Source organism: Papilio machaon, chromosome 9 (genome assembly GCF_912999745.1).
Source record: "Papilio machaon chromosome 9, ilPapMach1.1, whole genome shotgun sequence".
In the NCBI taxonomy this organism is placed as follows: Eukaryota; Metazoa; Arthropoda; class Insecta; order Lepidoptera; family Papilionidae; genus Papilio; species Papilio machaon.
The window spans coordinates 1,303,512-1,323,611 of NC_059994.1; the positions used below are offsets into that span (position 1 = coordinate 1,303,512).

The following is a 20,100-nucleotide window of genomic DNA, read 5'->3' on the forward strand; positions in this document are numbered from 1 at the left end:
AATTGGTGGGCAGGTAGCTTAGAACTAGGAGACGGACATAGGATAATTTTTACCCCGTTTTCTATTTTTTATTCCGCGCGGACGAAGTCGCGCGTAAAAGCTAGTAGAAACTAAAATACACCATTAGAAGGAGTCCTTTTAGGCATTGTTCCGAAGATACTGGCAGCTACCCTTTGCTAGACTAATACTTTATCCAAGATAGCTGCTAGCTTCTTCGGTCTCCTGTGAACTTTGTTCTTTGGTAAAAATATCCAATGAATGTTTAAAAAAAAAACATAGAATTGTTAAGTATGAAAGGATGGGAAGGGGAGGTGGATTTGATGGAGGAGGAGATGCATAGGAAGGTTAAATTTGTTAAATTTCTCTTTTTGTACGTCTCCTCCTTCCTAGATTGAGGGTAGGCAACGCAATTGCAAATGTCTATGGGCAGCGGTCGCTTCGCCATTTCGGCGAATTCATGTGGCCGCTTGTTCGTTTGCCACCTTGTAATATAAAAAAAAGTATATAATGTTCTGCTATTGTAAATAATTTCACTGAACCTTGATATAAATATTATAAATTCTGATTTACTCTAATCTAGTTTGTTTTCTATAAAAAAAAAACGTAATCTAAGAGTGATTATTGTAAACTCACTCAAGTTATACTAAAATCTCACCTCTAATTCTATAGAATTCAAAGTAAAACACAAATAGGCATTATGTAATTTATATTTATATTATACAAAAAAACAAACCTGTTTTACACAAAAACGAACGTATATTTTACAAAACTATTGCGACATCAACACTACATACAATTACATGGCAGCCCAGTGTCTTTACATTATATACTATTATATATAACGATTTACACACATTTATTGAAAAAAAGAAAATATTTTTTACTGGCAACACCATCAATATTTTAAAAGCTTTTAATGTTGCCAGAAGTAAATTACGACTCGAAAAAGCAATTGTGAAATTAACAAAACATTGATTTGCATTCATTTATTACATTAATCAAGTAGTTGTGGGTTTCCACTGCTGTAATACATGTATTGATGCATATTGCATCCCTTACATTTCGTGAAAAGAGGCAGCATGTTTCATAACATGTATAATACAGTCAAAACTCATAGTAAAGCGAACTTTATTATATAATAAATAATGATGAATAAATAAGACCCATGAACTATATACATATATTGAAAACCCATTTGTCAAAATGTAACGCTTTAATTTCATAGATATATAACCTTTAGATAACTAATTCGAAGCACAAGTTATTTTTTGGAATAAATTTTCTGAATATCTTCATTTATAATACAAAAAAAACATTTTTAAAATTGACTCGATTAGAAGTTCAAAATTGTATGAAAATCTCCATCTATAGATTATATATCTATTGGAGTTATATTTAGTTAGATATATGAAATAACCTAATTCATGACATTTCTCTTTGGGTTCTCGAAAAAAAAATTCGGGACCACAAAATATTTTTTTTTTTTCAGATTATTAAATTTCTCAACAGATTCGGATACACACAATAACCAACAATGAATGAATAGATATTAAATAAAACAAAAAAAAATCTTTAATACTTTCACCTTAAATGCTAAGTAACAAATGTTGCGAAGTGACAAAATTATATTAAAATTGCAACACAAAATAAGACCATAATATAGCAACCCCAAAAATAATTTACATTCTATACTTGTCGTGACATAACAGGCAATATTTGACAGCTGTCAAAGTGACAGTACTAAAATCGATATTTCGGACAGAACAAAATGTATTTCGGATTTGACAGTTTATCAAGTAATTTATTTTTTTCTGGTCTTTTTTTTTATAATCTAAGTAGTGTCACTAAATGTAGGATAAATGAAATACAGGACCTGTTTCAAAATGTTCAAGTGTTGGATAAATAACAAAAAAATTAATCGACACAAAATACTTCTTGTCAAAATGACTTTCACAGATTATATGAAGATTGTGAAACGTCAACAACGACATTTGACATATAAGTAGGCTTAGGGTCCGTTCACACAGACCGGCTCGGAGAGCATCGGCCTGCTTTTTTCTTTTCACACAGACCGGGTCGTATACGCTTGGAATTGGCCGGAGCGGAGCCGCCAACTATTTCACATCGACCGGCTGGAAGAGATCTGAAAGCGGGTGCGGTTGGATGTGCTCGGAGCCGGTCGGATGTGCTCGGAGCCGGTCGGATGTGCTCGGAGCCGGTCGGATGCGCTCGGAGTCGGGTGGATACACTACAAAGGCAGTGCCAGTATTCCGCGCAGTCTAAGTTTTGTTTTCGGTGTGTTAACGTGTGCTTTTCGAAACATGGATTTAGATAGCTCCGACGAAGAAATATATTTGTTAGCAAGATTACTTGAAATAGAACATAGGAAACGTAAGCGCAAGCGGAAACAAATATGGGTAAAACATATTTGGAAAAACAGACTAATCCATGGGGAGCACGCAATCAGAGCCGATCGGCTGCGCGAGCGAGAAAGAGCACGCAAGCGGAGCCGGTCGGCTCCTTTTATTACTTCACACGAAGCGCGTTCAGGCATTTTTAATGACAAAAAAGGTGCAAATGCAAAAATAAACTTTACTACAATCACTCAAAACACTGTTTCCAACGTGATAAAAATCTGCTCTCCTCTCCGAGCCGGTCTGTGTGAACGGACCCTTACCATACGTCCCGGTTTGAAATCCCAGTCCCGGCGTCCCGGTCAAACTTGAACAGCACCGACAAACCAACCAATCGTTCTCCCGCGCTGTTTTTTTCAATATAATTCCGCGTTTTCAATTCATAATAATTTTGATTACATTTCAAATATGAAAAACACAAATTAAGCCTCTTTCTCTTCTGCGTCCCGGTTTGGCTCTTCGTAATTATGGTAAGCCTACATATAAGTTCCAAGTAGCATATAAAGGACTTCCGTTGGTTTCTGAGAATAAAATCTCTATATAAAACATATAGACAATATGTTTTAAACGGAGATTTTGGTCTCAGAAACCAACGATTACTCGTACATTATAAAACGGAACTTTAACATTGTATGTGCATATAAGCATTTGTCCCTATTTGTACATATTACTGATATAAATAACAATGCTTAATAAAATACGAAGTGATTACCAATATATGTATAAAAGAACATAAAATCGTTTTATATTTTCAACTTTACCCAAATATTATTTTTAAACTTTAAAATCAATAACATTTGAACACAAGATTTTCAAAGATATGTTGTCAAGATATATATATATATAAAAAAAAATAAGTCAACGGAAACAACTTGTACTGTGAAATATGAATGAATGATGGAATGATCTTGTTCCAAATTTAAATAAATATACAAACCACCCTTAAAATTATACTAAAATTCACTGACCTCTATATTAACACCGGACAGGCTATAGCCGTGATATTTTGTGCCTATTTGATTTTCGCCATGTTAACACTGAAGGTAGCTGTGTTTGACAATCGAACAGTCATTTCCAAGCAGAAACCTGTCCGGAGTATAGAGATCAGTGACTAAATTGCACTAGTAACTCGAACAAATTGGTCACAAGTCAATAATTTAATGCAGAATATTGACAACTTTGTATTCTAAACTGCACAATTTATTGACTAGTATCTTCCAGTTTTCCTAAAACCATCTTAAAATCTATAATCGTTATATTTTACAATTTGCCTCGGACGATGACATTTCTTTCACTAAATCATGGATTTCTGAGACCAAAATCTCCATAAAAAAAAATAAAAAAAGACATAATCATCCCTGTCATCTTTAACAAACCGGGGATCAATCATTGTGTTAAAAATGCTCCAAAGAATATTTCATAAAAATTTGAAAAAAAAATGATCGGGTCAGGTAAATATTGGGTACTATTTCGTTGCATTTAAGTGTACACTGAAAACTACTTAATTAGTCAAAATACAACTGACATCACGCATTGTTCTAAAGAGGGTAAACACTTTAAACATATTTGAGACTGCAAATATCTGTCATCGTCCAGTAAAATTAAAATAAAAGTGTATTTAGTTATTCTTAAACACTCACACAATGCACGATCACAAAAAACTATATGTTTGTATGTATATATTTATATAATTTACCTATAGTCCATTCGAGAACATTTCGAACCGTATTGCTTCGAAAAAAAAAAGTTTTATAAAGGAAACGCTATTAAATTATTAATATTAGACATCAAATAAAGGCAATGGTGTAACATAAATATACCCCGAGGGTGTTTCCATTTACCCTACTAACAGGAGGGTAAAATGTTACACAGGTTTAGACGTTCAGATTTTACCATTTGGATTATGAAATATGAGAATATCATTTAAATACAGTCGAACCTGGATAATGAAGAACTCTAAGTGAGAAACTCGGGTAAAAAAACCTTTTATAAGCGAGAAAAATGTCGCAATTGGATTGTATCTTATTGTTTTTTTTTAATTAATTACTTATAGCTGATGAATAAACTTTATTTAATGGTTTTTTTTAGTAACTATTATGTGATATAAATGTATAAGTTAAAATACCTTAATATACTAAATATCTGTTTATATTTATTTACATAAATCTTACACTGTTTTATATAATAAATATTATATATAAATTTACAATATTATATTGGTGTTAATATTATTGCTTGTATTCGTTTATTATATTTATAGATATAGCGAAGGCATCCATTTTTATAGTATTAACTAGCTGTCGCCCGCGACTCCGTCCGCGCGCAGTTAAAAAATGGGGGGGGTTATGAAAAATAGATGTTGACCGATTCTCAGACCTACTGAATATGCTCACAAAATTTCATGAGAATCGGTCAAGCCGTTTCGGAGGAGTTTAACCACAAACACCGTGACAGGAATTTTTTTTTTATATTAGATGTTCTAAAAGCTAATAAAACTTAATATCTGATAATTCAGTTAAATCACATCAAAGTACTAGAAAAACATATTATATTGCGTTTATACAAAAAAAAAAGTTTGTCAATAACTCTACCTTAAGTTATATTTTACCCTAATTTACTATTCTCTCAAAGATATATAATGTTATTTCTCAGGATATTGTACCGTTGCCTCATAAAATATTTTGTTAATAGAATTTGATCTCTATCCAATTGCAATACGGTCGAAATTGTCTCGTAGATACACTCACCATCACTTCCACGCCATCTTGAGCATCTTGCGAGAGGCGAAGTACTTGGTGCTGTAAGAGGCTACCACCAGCGCCACCAGCACGATGCTGATCAGGTGGTAGTCGAAGTCGTCTTTGAGGAGATCGAATGTTTTAGATGGCGCCACTCTCGTGTAGTACAGATCTGTAAAGTTGTTGTTATTTATATAATTTTATTACAGCGAATGTTTAGATGGATGGATGGATGGATGTTTATTATAAAGTATTTCCAGAACTGCTAAACAGATCTTGTTGAAATTTGGCATAGATGTAAAACAGTCTGGAAGAATAAATTGGCTACTTATGAAGTCGCGTCGTAATGAAGATTTGAAAGGTGGAAAATACAACGGACATATTTAGTGTAAGGCAGTTTTTTGACACTGACAGAGAGGCGTCTACAACTTTTAAGGGTTACTGGTGAGCAAAAATTTCCTTATTTCTTCCGAAAGTCGTCCATGTTGCAACTCCAAGCAATTAATTTGCAACATATGACCTGTTCTCGTAATAATGCCTTACTATGCAATCAAACACACATTAGAAAATATTTGCTTGCATGCTTGATATTTATATGAAATTTCAATATGAAGATGGCAACATTAAACTGTGCACCTGCCAATCTCTTATGGTAAAATTTGTCGCTATCATGATAATACTGTCCACATAATTTCCGACTGCCACAAGATCCTTGAACTATTGTAGGTTAGGAATGTGAAGTGAATGAGAATGGTGAACGAATGAGTGAATGAGTGTTAACTGACCGAGTCCTGTGGCGAGCACGAGACTGGTGGACTCAATGCCTGCGGGATGTGTGTGCAGCGCGCGCACGCGATGCAGCGTACGATTGTAGTTGAGTACCGCCTCCGCCGGCAGCGGCAGCTCGGGCGCGTACGGCGGCACGCCCTCCTCGCCCACGCCCGCCTGCCCGACTCCTACAGGCGCCCGCCTCGGGTCCAGGAACGCCCACGGGATCTCCACTATCGCTCCATTAGATAACGCCACTGGAATATTTCTTATCTTGAATATAACCGAGTAACATAAGCGGAACACGTTATACTTTAAGCGGCCAATCACAAGTCAAGTTCCTAGGATACGGCGTGCCACAAGATGGAATTAAACTACCAACAGAGAAAGTAGAACTCATTAACAGCTTCTCTAAGCCTAAAACTATAGAAGAGTTACGTCGTTTACTCGGTATGATGAACTTATACAGAGATCACATATCTAACCTATGGCCGCTTAGACAAATTGCCCGTACGTTTCACTTAAAGGGGAGTACTGCGGCTACATGTTCAAATGCAAAAATATTTAGGCATTTTAAATTAGGTTCATTCAAAAGATCTGAAAGTAATAGATCTTGACTAAGTAGCCTCTAAAAATAGTGCAATGTGGAGAGTTAGGACGAGGAACACCGACCTCATATAATTTAAAAGGCTATATTCCACCATTGTAGTTAATACAATTATATGAGTGACTCACGCAGCAGATGTCTGTCGGTGAGCGAGCGCTCAGTGACTGTGAGTGCGGCGGCGCGAGGCGCACGCGCAGCTGTAGGCACGATGTATGCTTGTCGCGCAGCTGCGGGTGCGCGTGCGCTGGAGAACGAGCTGAACGCGGCACCCGGCGAGCCCCAGCGCTCCTTGCCTTCGTATAACTCCATTGTAGCTGCAATATACATTGTTTTTTTTTATAATATAAAGCAACAAATACGACGTAGGACAAGAAACGAATATATAAAAAATCGTGTCTTTAAAGTCATAAGACAATAAAGGGGGTGAACCTGGTCTATTTGTGGGTGTTTTTTTTTAATATATACAAGGTGGTAAATTAGCAAACTTCTACTTAAATTCGTCGAAATAGAAAAGCTACCGTTGCAATAGAGAAGGGACACACACAGACAGAAGATATTTCCTCTTCCTATGTGTTCCCTCTTCCACCAAATCCACTTCCCATCCTTTCCTAATAAAAAAGGATGTGAAGGGAAAGAGGACTAAAAAGCCTCCAAAATATTAAAATGCGAGGGATTGTGTCAGTTGTGTATAGTGACCTATCTCTACACGGCGATGCTTGTCACTGAGGTAGAGGTATGCGAGGGGGTGTGTCAGTTGTGTATAGTGACCTATCTCTACACGGCGATGCTTGTCACTGAGGTAGAGGTATGCGAGGGGGTGTGTCAGTTGTGTATAGTGACCTATCTCTACACGGCGATGCTTGTCACTGAGGTAGAGGTACGCGAGGGTGTGTGTCAGTTGTGTATAGTGACCTATCTCTACACGGCGATGCTTGTCACTGAGGTAGAGGTATGCGAGGGGGTGTGTCAGTTGTGTATAGTGACCTATCTCTACACGGCGATGCTTGTCACTGAGGTAGAGGTATGCGAGGGGGTGTGTCAGTTGTGTATAGTGACCTATCTCTACACGGCGATGCTTGTCACTGAGGTAGAGGTATGCGAGGGTGTGTGTCAGTTGTGTATAGTGACCTATCTCTACACGGCGATGCTTGTCACTGAGGTAGAGGTATGCGAGGGGGTGTGTCAGTTGTGTATAGTGACCTATCTCTACACGGCGATGCTTGTCACTGAGGTAGAGGTATGCGAGGGGGTGTGTCAGTTGTGTATAGTGACCTATCTCTACACGGCGATGCTTGTCACTGAGGTAGAGGTATGCGAGGGGGTGTGTCAGTTGTGTATAGTGACCTATCTCTACACGGCGATGCTTGTCACTGAGGTAGAGGTATGCGAGGGGGTGTGTCAGTTGTGTATAGTGACCTATCTCTACACGGCGATGCTTGTCACTGAGGTAGAGGTATGCGAGGGGGTGTGTCAGTTGTGTATAGTGACCTATCTCTACACGGCGATGCTTGTCACTGAGGTAGAGGTATGCGAGGGGGTGTGTCAGTTGTGTATAGTGACCTATCTCTACACGGCGATGCTTGTCACTGAGGTAGAGGTATGCGAGGGGGTGTGTCAGTTGTGTATAGTGACCTATCTCTACACGGCGATGCTTGTCACTGAGGTAGAGGTATGTGAGGGGTGTGTCAGTTGTGTATAGTGACCTATCTCTACACGGCGATGCTTGTCACTGAGGTAGAGGTATGCGAGGGGGTGTGTCAGTTGTGTATAGTGACCTATCTCTACACGGCGATGCTTGTCACTGAGGTAGAGGTATGCGAGGGGGTGTGTCAGTTGTGTATAGTGACCTATCTCTACACGGCGATGCTTGTCACTGAGGTAGAGGTATGCGAGGGGGTGTGTCAGTTGTGTATAGTGACCTATCTCTACACGGCGATGCTTGTCACTGAGGTAGAGGTATGCGAGGGGGTGTGTCAGTTGTGTATAGTGACCTATCTCTACACGGCGATGCTTGTCACTGAGGTAGAGGTATGCGAGGGGGTGTGTCAGTTGTGTATAGTGACCTATCTCTACACGGCGATGCTTGTCACTGAGGTAGAGGTATGCGAGGGGGTGTGTCAGTTGTGTATAGTGACCTATCTCTACACGGCGATGCTTGTCACTGAGGTAGAGGTATGCGAGGGGGTGTGTCAGTTGTGTATAGTGACCTATCTCTACACGGCGATGCTTGTCACTGAGGTAGAGGTATGTGAGGGGTGTGTCAGTTGTGTATAGTGACCTATCTCTACACGGCGATGCTTGTCACTGAGGTAGAGGTATGCGAGGGGGTGTGTCAGTTGTGTATAGTGACCTATCTCTACACGGCGATGCTTGTCACTGAGGTAGAGGTATGCGAGGGGGTGTGTCAGTTGTGTATAGTGACCTATCTCCACACGGCGATGCTTGTCACTGAGGTAGAGGTATGCGAGGGGGTGTGTCAGTTGTGTATAGTGACCTATCTCTACACGGCGATGCTTGTCACTGAGGTAGAGGTATGCGAGGGGGTGTGTCAGTTGTGTATAGTGACCTATCTCCACACGGCGATGCTTGTCACTGAGGTAGAGGTATGCGAGGGGGTGTGTCAGTTGTGTATAGTGACCTATCTCTACACGGCGATGCTTGTCACTGAGGTAGAGGTATGCAAGACAGTTGTCAGCGTGTACGGCGAGGTGTGTGGCGCGCGCTCGTCTGTGTACAGCGCCCGCAGCCACAGCACCAGACGCACCGTCCACAGCCACCGCTCGCACAACATCTGTGAACAAACACAAATCAACTTGTACATTTCTCATATACACTCAAAACTTTCATAATCAAATATAAAACTACAGTAAAACAAATTGTGGATGGATGGATGTTTGTTTGAAGGTATCTCTGGAACGGCTCAACGGATCTTTATGAAATTTGGCACAGATGTAAAACATAGTCTGGAAGAACTTATTAAGTTTTTTTTTAATTCCACGCAAACGGAGTCGCAAGCGAGAGCTAGTATATTGAAATCGCTCGATTGATACAACAAATAGTTATTTTCAAGCAAGTATACCTGTTTTAAAGTTAGTAAGGAGGTGGTACCTTTATGTACAGGATCGGGACCCTCAGTGATGAAGAGCACCAGGTTGGGGTTGTTGTATTTGTAGAGCACGCTGCGGTCAGCGAGGGCGCGGCCTGGTGAGTGTGTGCGCTGAGCTGCGCGCGCAGCTGACACCACAATACGATGCCCACCACTGCCCAGATCCAGAGACCAGATCTTTTGAGCTATAGCTGTCTGAAAACTCCGACTTATTAATTAAAAAAGCTAACAATTTCTGGCCAACAACTCGCCATGAAATTTTAACAAATGCAACAAACAACATGAAACTATTAATACATTTATGACTGTCTACATTAGGAAAAGTAAAACGCCATTCCAGTTGTCACACTGACTGGCTTACTGGCTTCAGCGGGTGTTTACATTATGCCAGTTGAAGATCAGCACTGATTTCGAACGCGACTGTCTTACTGAGGTCTAATGTAAACGAGACATTCATGTTTTTACATGAAGGAAAATACAGAATATATCAAAAGAGCTGTAGTTATAAAATTATTTCACACATAATATTACATTTTAAATGTATTAAAATTAAATAAAAATATGTTACTCACTCGGCCATTGTACTTGAGTGCGTAACCCTGTACTTTAGCTGTTTCTGTCTCCGCCACGTACAGATACATGTCGTCTACGAGACGTTCCGAAGATACTGGGAACACCTGTAGAAAAACATCTCATTGAAAATGTTATATAGCAGTAGAATTCTACTGCTGTTATAATTAGGAATGAAAATATTAACACAAATGATACAATAACATAAACTAGCTGTCGCCCGTGACTTCGTCCGCGCGAATTAAAAAAAAAAACTAAGTTTAGTAGTCTATGTCTTCTTCCAGACTATGTTCTATATCCATGTCAAATTTCATCTAGATCAGTTGAGAAGTTCTGGAGATACCTTCTAAAAACATCCATCCATACATCTAAACATTTGCATTTATACTTCATGTCTTATCACCAGTTGTCATCACTTCCTACCTGTACTGATTCATCATCATACAGCAGCACCAGTCCGTGCAGCTTCTCCTCATCAGGCTGGTGCAGGAGTGCGCACTGCAGCACTCTGCCGTCCACCTGCAGCACGCGCTCGCCCACAAGCTCACCAGTTATTGGGTTCAAACTGATGATGAGACCGTTGCCAGACTCCTGGAATTTATTTTCATTTTGATTTAAAATAACTATAGCAAAAAAAAAAACAATAAAACCAACATGAAAGTAATAACAACTTTGAAATTTTGAAAAAAAAAAAATATAATTGAAAGACATGAATTGTATGGAAGGGTTTTTCATAAAACACGTGTATGTCTATTATTATTGTATACAGCAGTTGCCTGCGACTTCGTCTGCACGAAATTGAATAAAATATAGTAATAAATATATCCTTATGTCACCCGGGGATAGTTGAGCTTCTCAAGTGAAAGAATTTTCCAAATCGGTTCAGTAGTTTCTGAGCCTATTCAATGCAAACAAATAATCAAATCTTTCATCTATTATAAGACTAGCTGTCGCCCGCGACTCTGTTTACGCGGAATTAAAAAAACTTAATAAGTAGCCTATGTGTTCTTCCAGACTATGTTCTACGTCTGTGCCAAATTTAATCAAAATCTATTTTTGAGCTGTTCCGAAGATAACTTCAGACAAATATCCATCCATCCATCCAAACATTCGCATTTATAATATTAGTAAGATTAATATCTATATATATATAAAAGAAAGTCGTATTAGTTACACTATTTATAACTCAAGAACGGCTGAATCGATTTGACTGAAAATTGGTGGGCAGGTAGCTTAGAACCAGGAAACGGACATAGGATAATTTTTACTCCGTTTTCTATTTTTTGTTCCGCGCGGACGGAGTCGCGGGTAAAAGCTAGTAGATTATAAATATTACCTCATGTTTGCCGACAATAGTGAGATATGCGTCGTAAGGCGGATGTCGCGCTGTCCGTCTCGTGAAAATGGCCACAGCCTCCGTATCTAAAGCGGACTCAAAACGTTGCCAAAGTATCTCACCGGATAAATTGTCTATGCCTATGATCTGTAAACATTATATATGCATAAAAAAATCAAGTTCAGAAATGCGTCAGACATAAAATATAGAGTTTCTAACTCACTTTTCCAACTTCAGTGACCAATACGATAACTTTATGTAGATTGAAGTAATCCCGTACAAGATCGTCAGTACTGGAATGCACCACATCCCTGTCAGATTGTAAACTGGCGAGCAGCGTGTGCAGCTGCTGATACTGACTGTGTAAGCGACGAGAGAACGCCGCCCAGATAGAACCTGAAAACGATTTCTGCAGGTCAAACACATAATATAGATTTTATATTATATTAGTGGTCGCCCGCAACTTTGTCAGCATAAAAAAGTAGCCTATTATATGCTCGCGTGCGTCAGTTATAGGCCCGCCCGTTCCGTATTATTCGGAACAAACGCGCCATTGTGGACAGACATGCAGACAGATAAACATTTTTAAAATTTTCGTCATCATCAACGCAACATTAGTTCTCAATATTAAATACAGACACTTTCTAATTATATTAATACTAGCTGTCACCCGCGACTCCGTCCGCGCATTTAAAAAAAACTTAATAGCGGTATGAAAAATAGATAGTAGCCGATTCTCAGATCTACTGAATACGAATATAAAATTTCATAACGAATCAGTCAAGCTGTTTCGGAGGAGTACGGTAACTAACATTGTGACATGGAAATTTTATATATAAGATGTATATAAGCCATATTTACGAGACCTAGTGCTTTTTAATACAAATCGTAGACACACAAACATAAGCAAATAATGAGGCAAAACAAATTATATTCCTTTGCATAAACCGATTAAAAAATATAAAATTCACCAGTTTTCTACAAACTCTGTACAGAACAAATGGATTTGACAGACCAAGGTGCGAGATATTAAAGAAAATAGCGGAATACGCAAATCAAAATATAAATGAAAAAAAAAAGTATTAAACAGGTAGAAAAATACCCATTGTGGGTAAAAAGAAAGAAAAGTTTGGTGAGGTATCAAGAAAAAGTGATGAAATAAAAAAAAAGCTCATAGTATGCTTATGAGCTTTTTTTTTATTTGAGAATAAATATCGACGCTGGAAAGCGTAAACACTGTAACCCCGAAAGTATGAACTTTACAGGAGAGCCAAAAAATGATAACTCGTGAGCTGATACGCCTACAAGCATGCGGTATTTAGCAATGTTGTGTAGTTTGTGCTAACCTATAATAAAATCATTATCATTTGATAATGGTTGAAATTATTAACGTGTGAAAAACATATTCGCGATTTCAAGGGTTACAGCGTTTATGCTTTCCAGCGTCGATATAAACATCAACTAAATGATCAATACATGCTACATACAACAAACGTAACATTTCTGAAGAGTACAAAAGATTGAATACAAAAGCACTGTACAAGACTTGCTGGATATTTCTTGATTCAAAGAGATTTGTTAAAATATCTAACAATACTTACTATACATCTTGGCAGCTAAAAAACAAGACAATTTAACATCAATAATTTTGAAAAATGGCCAAATAGGTTCCCACATACGAAAATTCACAGCAGGATATTAAAAAAAAATACATAAATGCAATCACCAAAGATATAAATTGAAATATTAAAAAAAAAAATCTGAAATCTATACTTATTTATATATATAAATTTTGTAAAAAAAACACCGTTCCATTCTTATTATGTACAATAAATTTTTATACTAAAACATACAATAAAAGATCTCTTGTACACAATTTACTTAATTTATAAGTAACAAGCTTTTACCCGCGACTTCGTTCGCGCGGAATAAAAAATGCACGCAAGATAAAAAAGTTCCTATGTCCGTCTCCTAGTTCTAAGCTGATCTTGAGTTATAAATAGTGTAACTAACACGACTTTCTTTGATATATATAGATTTAAATAAATATACCTTCTTTCTGATCAAACTCCGACTCTATAGCTGCATCTGTCTCCGACACGGGCAGATCCACAAATTCCACCCCAACTACATTCGCCAGCGATTCCTCGCGACTCCACAAAACTCTACCTGAAAATTTCATAATTTTTCATATAACAACTTTGCTTATTGATAAAAAACAAACTACGAATTGACATATAAAATAATTTAATGGGAATTTATTCAAATTCATTGTGTTTTTAGATGCATTTTTTGTTTAGATTATAAACTATTCCATAAACTATCCGAATCCAAAAAAAACAAAAACACTATTGACAAGCTAAATAACACGTATAACAACACAATGGCCACTATTATAAAAATCAAAAGCTAACCTCCTTGTTGCATTAAATGTATAGCATCATCAGCACCATTGACAACTATCCTGCAAGCATGATCATTGCCAGTCTTGCTGCAGAGAACCGCTCCTAGCTCGGGCTCCGGAATACGAAGAGCATTGTCGGAGCATTTTATCTCTGGCACTTCTTTGCCATTATTCACGCTGTAAGCTGACAGCTTAAAACCCTGAAAACGTAGGAATGTACTGTTTAATACTTATATTTCTATTATCTATGTAACAAAATTTATTTACAATTTATTTACTTAAAAAAAAAAAATCTTTCTATAAGCTGTATTAAAATCAACATTTTTAGTAAACATAGACATAAGTAAGGTAATCTACTTTAAAAATTTTAAATAAATTACCAGATTATCATCCGTCCAAGCTTGTAAAACTATTGGTCCGTTTGATCCATCAATTATGGTAACACTCGCTGACATATCTTCTATATTAATATTTAATGCTTCAAAATTGTTATCCTTAACAATCACAATCTTCTTATCATCGATAATAAAAGCGGGTAATACACTATTTCCATCTAAAGGCTTTAGATTTCCTTCAAACACATCCAAACTGAGATAATCAAATAATGGTTGGCTTATCAATTGAACTGTACTGGATGTAACATCTACGGAGAGTAAACGTTGAGCACCCATGTTGCCTGATATGCAACTGTAATACGGAGGACTTAGAACACATCTGTAATTAAACACATATATCCTTATATTATCACTATCTAAATAAAGAAATCATTATTTAATTGCTATTTTTATTTAGTTTTATTTAGATTCTGCCACGCAATAACACCATACAATTTAGAAAATATATACACAAAAATATGACTGTTCCAAACTTACCCATCATTAACCCAAGCAGCAGGCAGTTTGGATGTAGCCCCTCGGTTCTGTCCCGTCAACAAGTTATACATGGTGACCTCAATGTGTGAGTTGAACACTGGTAGCATGTGCACCAACAGGCCTTGGTGCACCCACCACTCCGAAAAGTCTGCATGATCGTCATCTTGAAGTGTCAATGACCATTCCCAAAGGAGAATTCCTGAAACAAAATGATGACAAAAAGTAAGACTAAATTTTAAGTTGTATCAATTTCCATTAGTCTATTTAATTGAATAACATTAATTAAATTAAAAACATAAATTAAAATGGGTACTTTAGTATTGTTGATATGTAAATACAGAACTGTTTAAATATGATGATGATGATGATGTAATCCCGGCCGATATCGGCCACGGCGACTGTCTTCAGCTCCGGTTTTGACGTTGGTGTGCTGGCATGTGGCTTATGTAGCCAATTTTTTTTGCGAAAATCCTCGCACATTGTTTAAATATAGGTATAACACTTGTATGTTGTATATTATATGTTGTCAATGAATATTACCTGTGGTGGAATCCCATCCTCTAACAAGGTAAGGATTGGAGCCTGTCACTGTGACAACTTTGTCAGAGACATGCAACAACTGTATGTTGCCTGTAGACGCACTTTCAAACACATGTCGCCAGACCACCTCACCTGGAAATAGATTGTAAAACTAGGTTAACTTTGACTTTACCTAGGTTTAAAATATATAGAAGTGATTCTGTAACTGCAGATTTATTCATTAGAAATCAATGCACTATAGTTACAAATTTTTGTATGTAAATCCGACTTCTTATTATAAAATAGATAATAATAAAAAACCTTATGCTATTGTAGAATTAATATTCAATTGTTTTAGTATAAATCAATAAGCAACCTATTTAATGTTCTATTAATATTTTAATGACACAAATACTGTTGACGTAGACCATTTGTATAGAAAAGCAGGCGACAATCAAATTAATCAACTTACCAGTCTTCAAATGCAAAGCAGCTAATACATTTTCTTCCGTAGCCACTATAAGCTTCCTAGCGGTTGAAACTGTATCAAACTGAGAGAACTTTATACGCCCAACGTAAGTCTGACGCCTGAAACACCATTATTTTGTTATTTACTGGACAAAACTGCTCGAAAACTCTTATGGTCATTATAACCTATAACTCTATATTTACCAATCAAATTTCCCTATCTGATCTTCATAAATGCACATTGAAAGATTTATCAAACTAAAAAATACAATATACCAATTCATACTGTTTAAAAATTTTAATAAACCCAAAAAATTGGGTTTGAAATAAATTGACAGCAGCCCCATTTCTGGATGACTGAAAAGTTTTCATTCACAGTTCACAGATAAAACCAATTTAAGTTCAAAAACAAGTATCAAAACATTGCCAGTTTATGATGATGTCAACAGAAGAACGATGTTCCGTGGATCATGATCCATTAAATATTCTAAAAATAATTATAAAACTTTTCGATGTATGTAATTTTTCGTGTATTATGTGTATGTGTATTTTTTAAAAACAATAATTTTAAGTCGTGTTTGTACAGGTTGTTTATAGAAAGTTTGCCAAAAACCTTTGAAACTGGAAACAAATGCAATTAAAGATGATATTAAGAATAAGCTATACTCAGTTTCATATTGTAATCGCAAAAATTGATTTTTTTTTTCTATGTACTAAAAAAATGCAAATCAGTGTAAAGTTCCTTATGGACGTTATCAGTTGGAAAATATGTGAGCGAACTTGACAGCGTCGTATTTTGAGCATTATAGGAGTGGTAGTTGCACGATATAATGTTGCAATTTTTTTTATAAAAATGGCAGAAAAATATCACGTGTCAACGTAAAGTTGTAATTGTTAATATAAGGCCATGGGTATGATGAAACTAACATGCGACAAATCGATATTAATGTACTGTTGCTGAACGTATATTTTTTTTTAATTTACCTTGTGTTTTCTTCAAAAATCCTAAAGCTGTGTCAACTTGAGGGGATTATCAATTTCAATAGTGAAAAATTAAGGAGATTCAGGCCATAAGTCTTCTTACAGATTACAGAAGTCTTTTATCTTCTTACAGATTGTTTTAGTATTTAACATCGACGAATTTCGGAAATGACTAGGAAATTTTTGCTCATTGGTAACCCTAAAAACTTGTAGACCCTGTCAATGTTAAAACAATTGCCATAAGATTCTTGTTGGATTATAACTTACTTAAAAGGGACGTTATATTAGAACTTACTTTGAGAATTTTCTTCTTTCTATGTTTATATTTATTTTTTCCCATAAAGATGCTAGATGGCGGCAGTTGTTTCAGAACTTGGTTTGAATTGGGGCAAAAAGCAAAAGAAGGAACCTTTTAGGTGTAAAAAAGGAAAAGGCGCTTGATAATAATAACATAACGATACGTTAAATATTTATGTAAAGCATGTTTAAATATGATAACTCATGATTGTTCAACAAAAAATCTAATCTCTCTTTACGTTCGGACCAACATCAGGAAATTCCTACAATTAATCGCTAAGTGGAAATAGACCCTAAGTTTCAAGGAAGTCCTATAGACCAATCGGTCGGACGAACCCAGAAGTGCCGAAGCCGAATGTAACTCCGACATTCTCAACATTCTTTAATAGTTAGTAACATGGGCACATATAGCGTTGCCAGGCGTCCGGATAAAGCCGGACATAGGTAGGCTTTTTGATTGCGTGTCCGGCCAAAATAAACGGTGTCCGAGTTGTCCGGCTTTTGTTAGGCTTTTTACATTTCCCAAACGAGAGTGTATCTATTAATACTGAGACAAAATACTAAATAATATATCCGACCTTTCTATCCAAATGTCCGGCCAAATTGGCTGGTCTGTCCGGCTAGTAGGTTTGGCGACCTGGCAACCCTAACCACATAGTATGCGTGGAATGCAACTGCGGTAAACCTACTGCAAAATATTATATGCATGCAAACTAGTGGACTGGCTAATAAATTATTGTGCATACGTATTTTATTTGAATAAACGGAACGCACACGTTGTTTCGATTTACTGAACCTTCTATGATTTGTATTTAAAACATTATTTTAGTTTTAGTTAATCTAAAGCTATAAAATTGCTTAAATATTGTGAAAAAGCTATGACTTTTTGGATGTTTATTTAATTACTAGTTGTTCTGCGACTCCGTCCGCGTGGAATTAAAAAAAAAAATAAGTCGCCTATGAGTTCTTCCAGACTATGTTCAATATGTCTTTTTTTTTTTTTTTTTTTTTTATAGTCAGGAAATGCGTTTACGCACGCCTACGCCGGGCTTGTGCAATGGCGTAGGGAGTGTGGGACTCGCCGGTCACAGAAGGTGGCCGGAATACCCACTAAAACCTGACTGCCCTCTAACGCATTATGGCGGGCGCCACGGGAACGCTTTAGCTTTCTTCCGTGGCCCCGCCTGCAATGTTCAATATGTCTATGCCAAATTTCATCAAGACCTTCCCGTGATACCTTCAAACAAATATCCATCCATTCATTCGTCTAAACTTTCGCATTTATATTTATAATATTTGTAAGATAATGTTATAACGTGCTCGTTTTGCGCACATTTTCTGTGCTTTTTTTGTAGTGCGTATGGAGGTTCCTACATAACACATCTGTCATCCGACACCTTTACTGGTCAACATTCCAAGCTGTGGACGGGAAATAACTGCTTATCCTTTATCTTAAGAAATAATACAAGTAATTTTTTTTTTACTATGCAAGCAATTTTTGTTGCATCACAGTTTATTACAAAATATTAAACAAGAACTTAACAATCGCGAAATAAAACGAATAGTAAATTATTCTTACTTCGTGAGAACATTTTTTGCAATGAATTTCTCTTTAGTACTTCCACAATAGTTAATAGCAGCATTGTAACTTCTAGGTATAGAAATGGTAGCACAATAGTTTACTTTTTAATCTTTTTAAACGACAAAAGTCTAGCATACGTCCGCCATTATGCACAGGGTCTGTACCAGCCAGTATGTGCATATATATTTTTTCTGTACGTCGATCGCGTGACCAGTTCGACTTCCTTTAATTTTATCGAAAGGAATTTAACAAAGGGCTAGGCAAAGTAGTCATTCATCCGGACTAACGCGCAGCCGGCGACCGTTTCCTTCATAGTGTAGCGAACAAACTTCACAATTTTACCTATAGTTCCCTCGGGAGACGCGTAGTAAAAAAAACATCTGAGCGGAAGGCTAGTTATTAATAAAATCAAGTTATTATAAAGGCATTATAACTGGTATAAGAAGGGCCGCGTGCTAGCCTAGACCGCTTTCACCGAGTCGCCCCAGGTGCAGACTTCGCCGTGCGCGCCGGCCGGCCTATGCATCCGGCGGTGAATAAAGACCCTTTTTTCCACTATTTAAAAGAAATTTTTAACGTAACACGACGCCAGAATACTTTTTTTCGTGCTAGGTCTTTTCTGCTGCGTAAAAAGACTTAATGTAAGACAATATTCACACCTTTAGTGCGAAATAACATGAGGGTTATATGTTTACATATAGCAGGACAATCTTGTTGTGTTTTAATATTATTACATCTTCTATTGTCATTTACAAAGAAGTTAAAATGTAACCAGGTTCCACTGCCCAGACACACGAACAAAAATAATCTTACTAATATTATAAATGCCAATGTTTTGATAGATGGATGGATGTTTGTATGAAGGTATCTCCGGAACGGCTCAACGAATCTCGATTAAATTTTGCACAAATGCGGAATATAGTTTAGAAGAACAAATAGGCTACTTCATAACTTTTTTTTAATTCCGCGAGGTCGGATTCGCGGGCGACAGCTAGTGTTAAAATTGATAAAATTTTGCATAGTTATGTTTTTAAATTTACCTCTGTTTCTCTTCCTTGTAACCTGATTACGATGTGGATCATGAGTTTCATGTTTTATTTTAATATGTGAATAATCAATTCATAGAAATAAAGGTGTGTAGGAAAATATATTAAGTACTCGGAACTGATAGCGACCGATTTATAATAGTTGTACTTACACTGGAACTGGAATGCAAAAAAAAATTGTCATAATGTCTAACATAAATTTCATTGGATGTTGCAGTTACCATCGTTTAACTAACTTATCTATCCTCCGAGGTCTTTTTATTATACAAGGAATTTGCATTCTACCAAAGAGGTGGCATACTGGCAACTAAAACTTTTGCCTTTTTTGATTAAGAATAAATGAAAAAGGGAGAATCGCGCGGGAAGTCGACAAGTGAACTTTACTGTTATTA

At 36.9% G+C, this 20,100-nt stretch overlaps 1 protein-coding gene and 1 long non-coding RNA gene across 3 annotated transcripts; one reads left to right on the plus strand and one right to left on the minus strand.

Moving 5' to 3' along the window:
- Positions 1-2,006: 2,006 nt before the first annotated feature.
- Positions 2,007-2,674, plus strand: LOC123721246. The gene is made up of 3 exons (XR_006756192.1): positions 2,007-2,165; positions 2,196-2,198; positions 2,468-2,674. It is a non-coding gene; the product is annotated as an uncharacterized LOC123721246 (long non-coding RNA).
- A 2,301-nt stretch (positions 2,675-4,975) lies between these two features.
- On the minus strand, positions 4,976-16,161 carry LOC106712828 (ER membrane protein complex subunit 1). Of its 2 annotated transcripts, XM_045679175.1 has the most exons (17): positions 16,007-16,161; positions 15,807-15,922; positions 15,356-15,487; positions 14,816-15,014; positions 14,324-14,657; positions 13,954-14,143; positions 13,592-13,708; positions 13,141-13,155; positions 11,763-11,935; positions 11,540-11,686; positions 10,627-10,794; positions 10,206-10,310; positions 9,636-9,828; positions 9,166-9,318; positions 6,656-6,841; positions 5,938-6,177; positions 4,976-5,324 (listed from the first exon to the last, which is right to left on the minus strand). In XM_045679175.1, the coding sequence occupies exons 1-17, from the start codon at positions 16,147-16,149 to the stop codon at positions 5,164-5,166; spliced, it is 2,772 nt and encodes a 923-aa protein (XP_045535131.1). In that variant the 5' UTR covers positions 16,150-16,161; the 3' UTR covers positions 4,976-5,163. The 2 variants fall into 2 exon arrangements, with proteins under 2 accessions (XP_045535131.1, XP_045535132.1); XM_045679176.1 differs by lacking the exon at positions 13,141-13,155 and having other exon boundaries at positions 16,007-16,125.
- Positions 16,162-20,100: the final 3,939 nt, after the last annotated feature.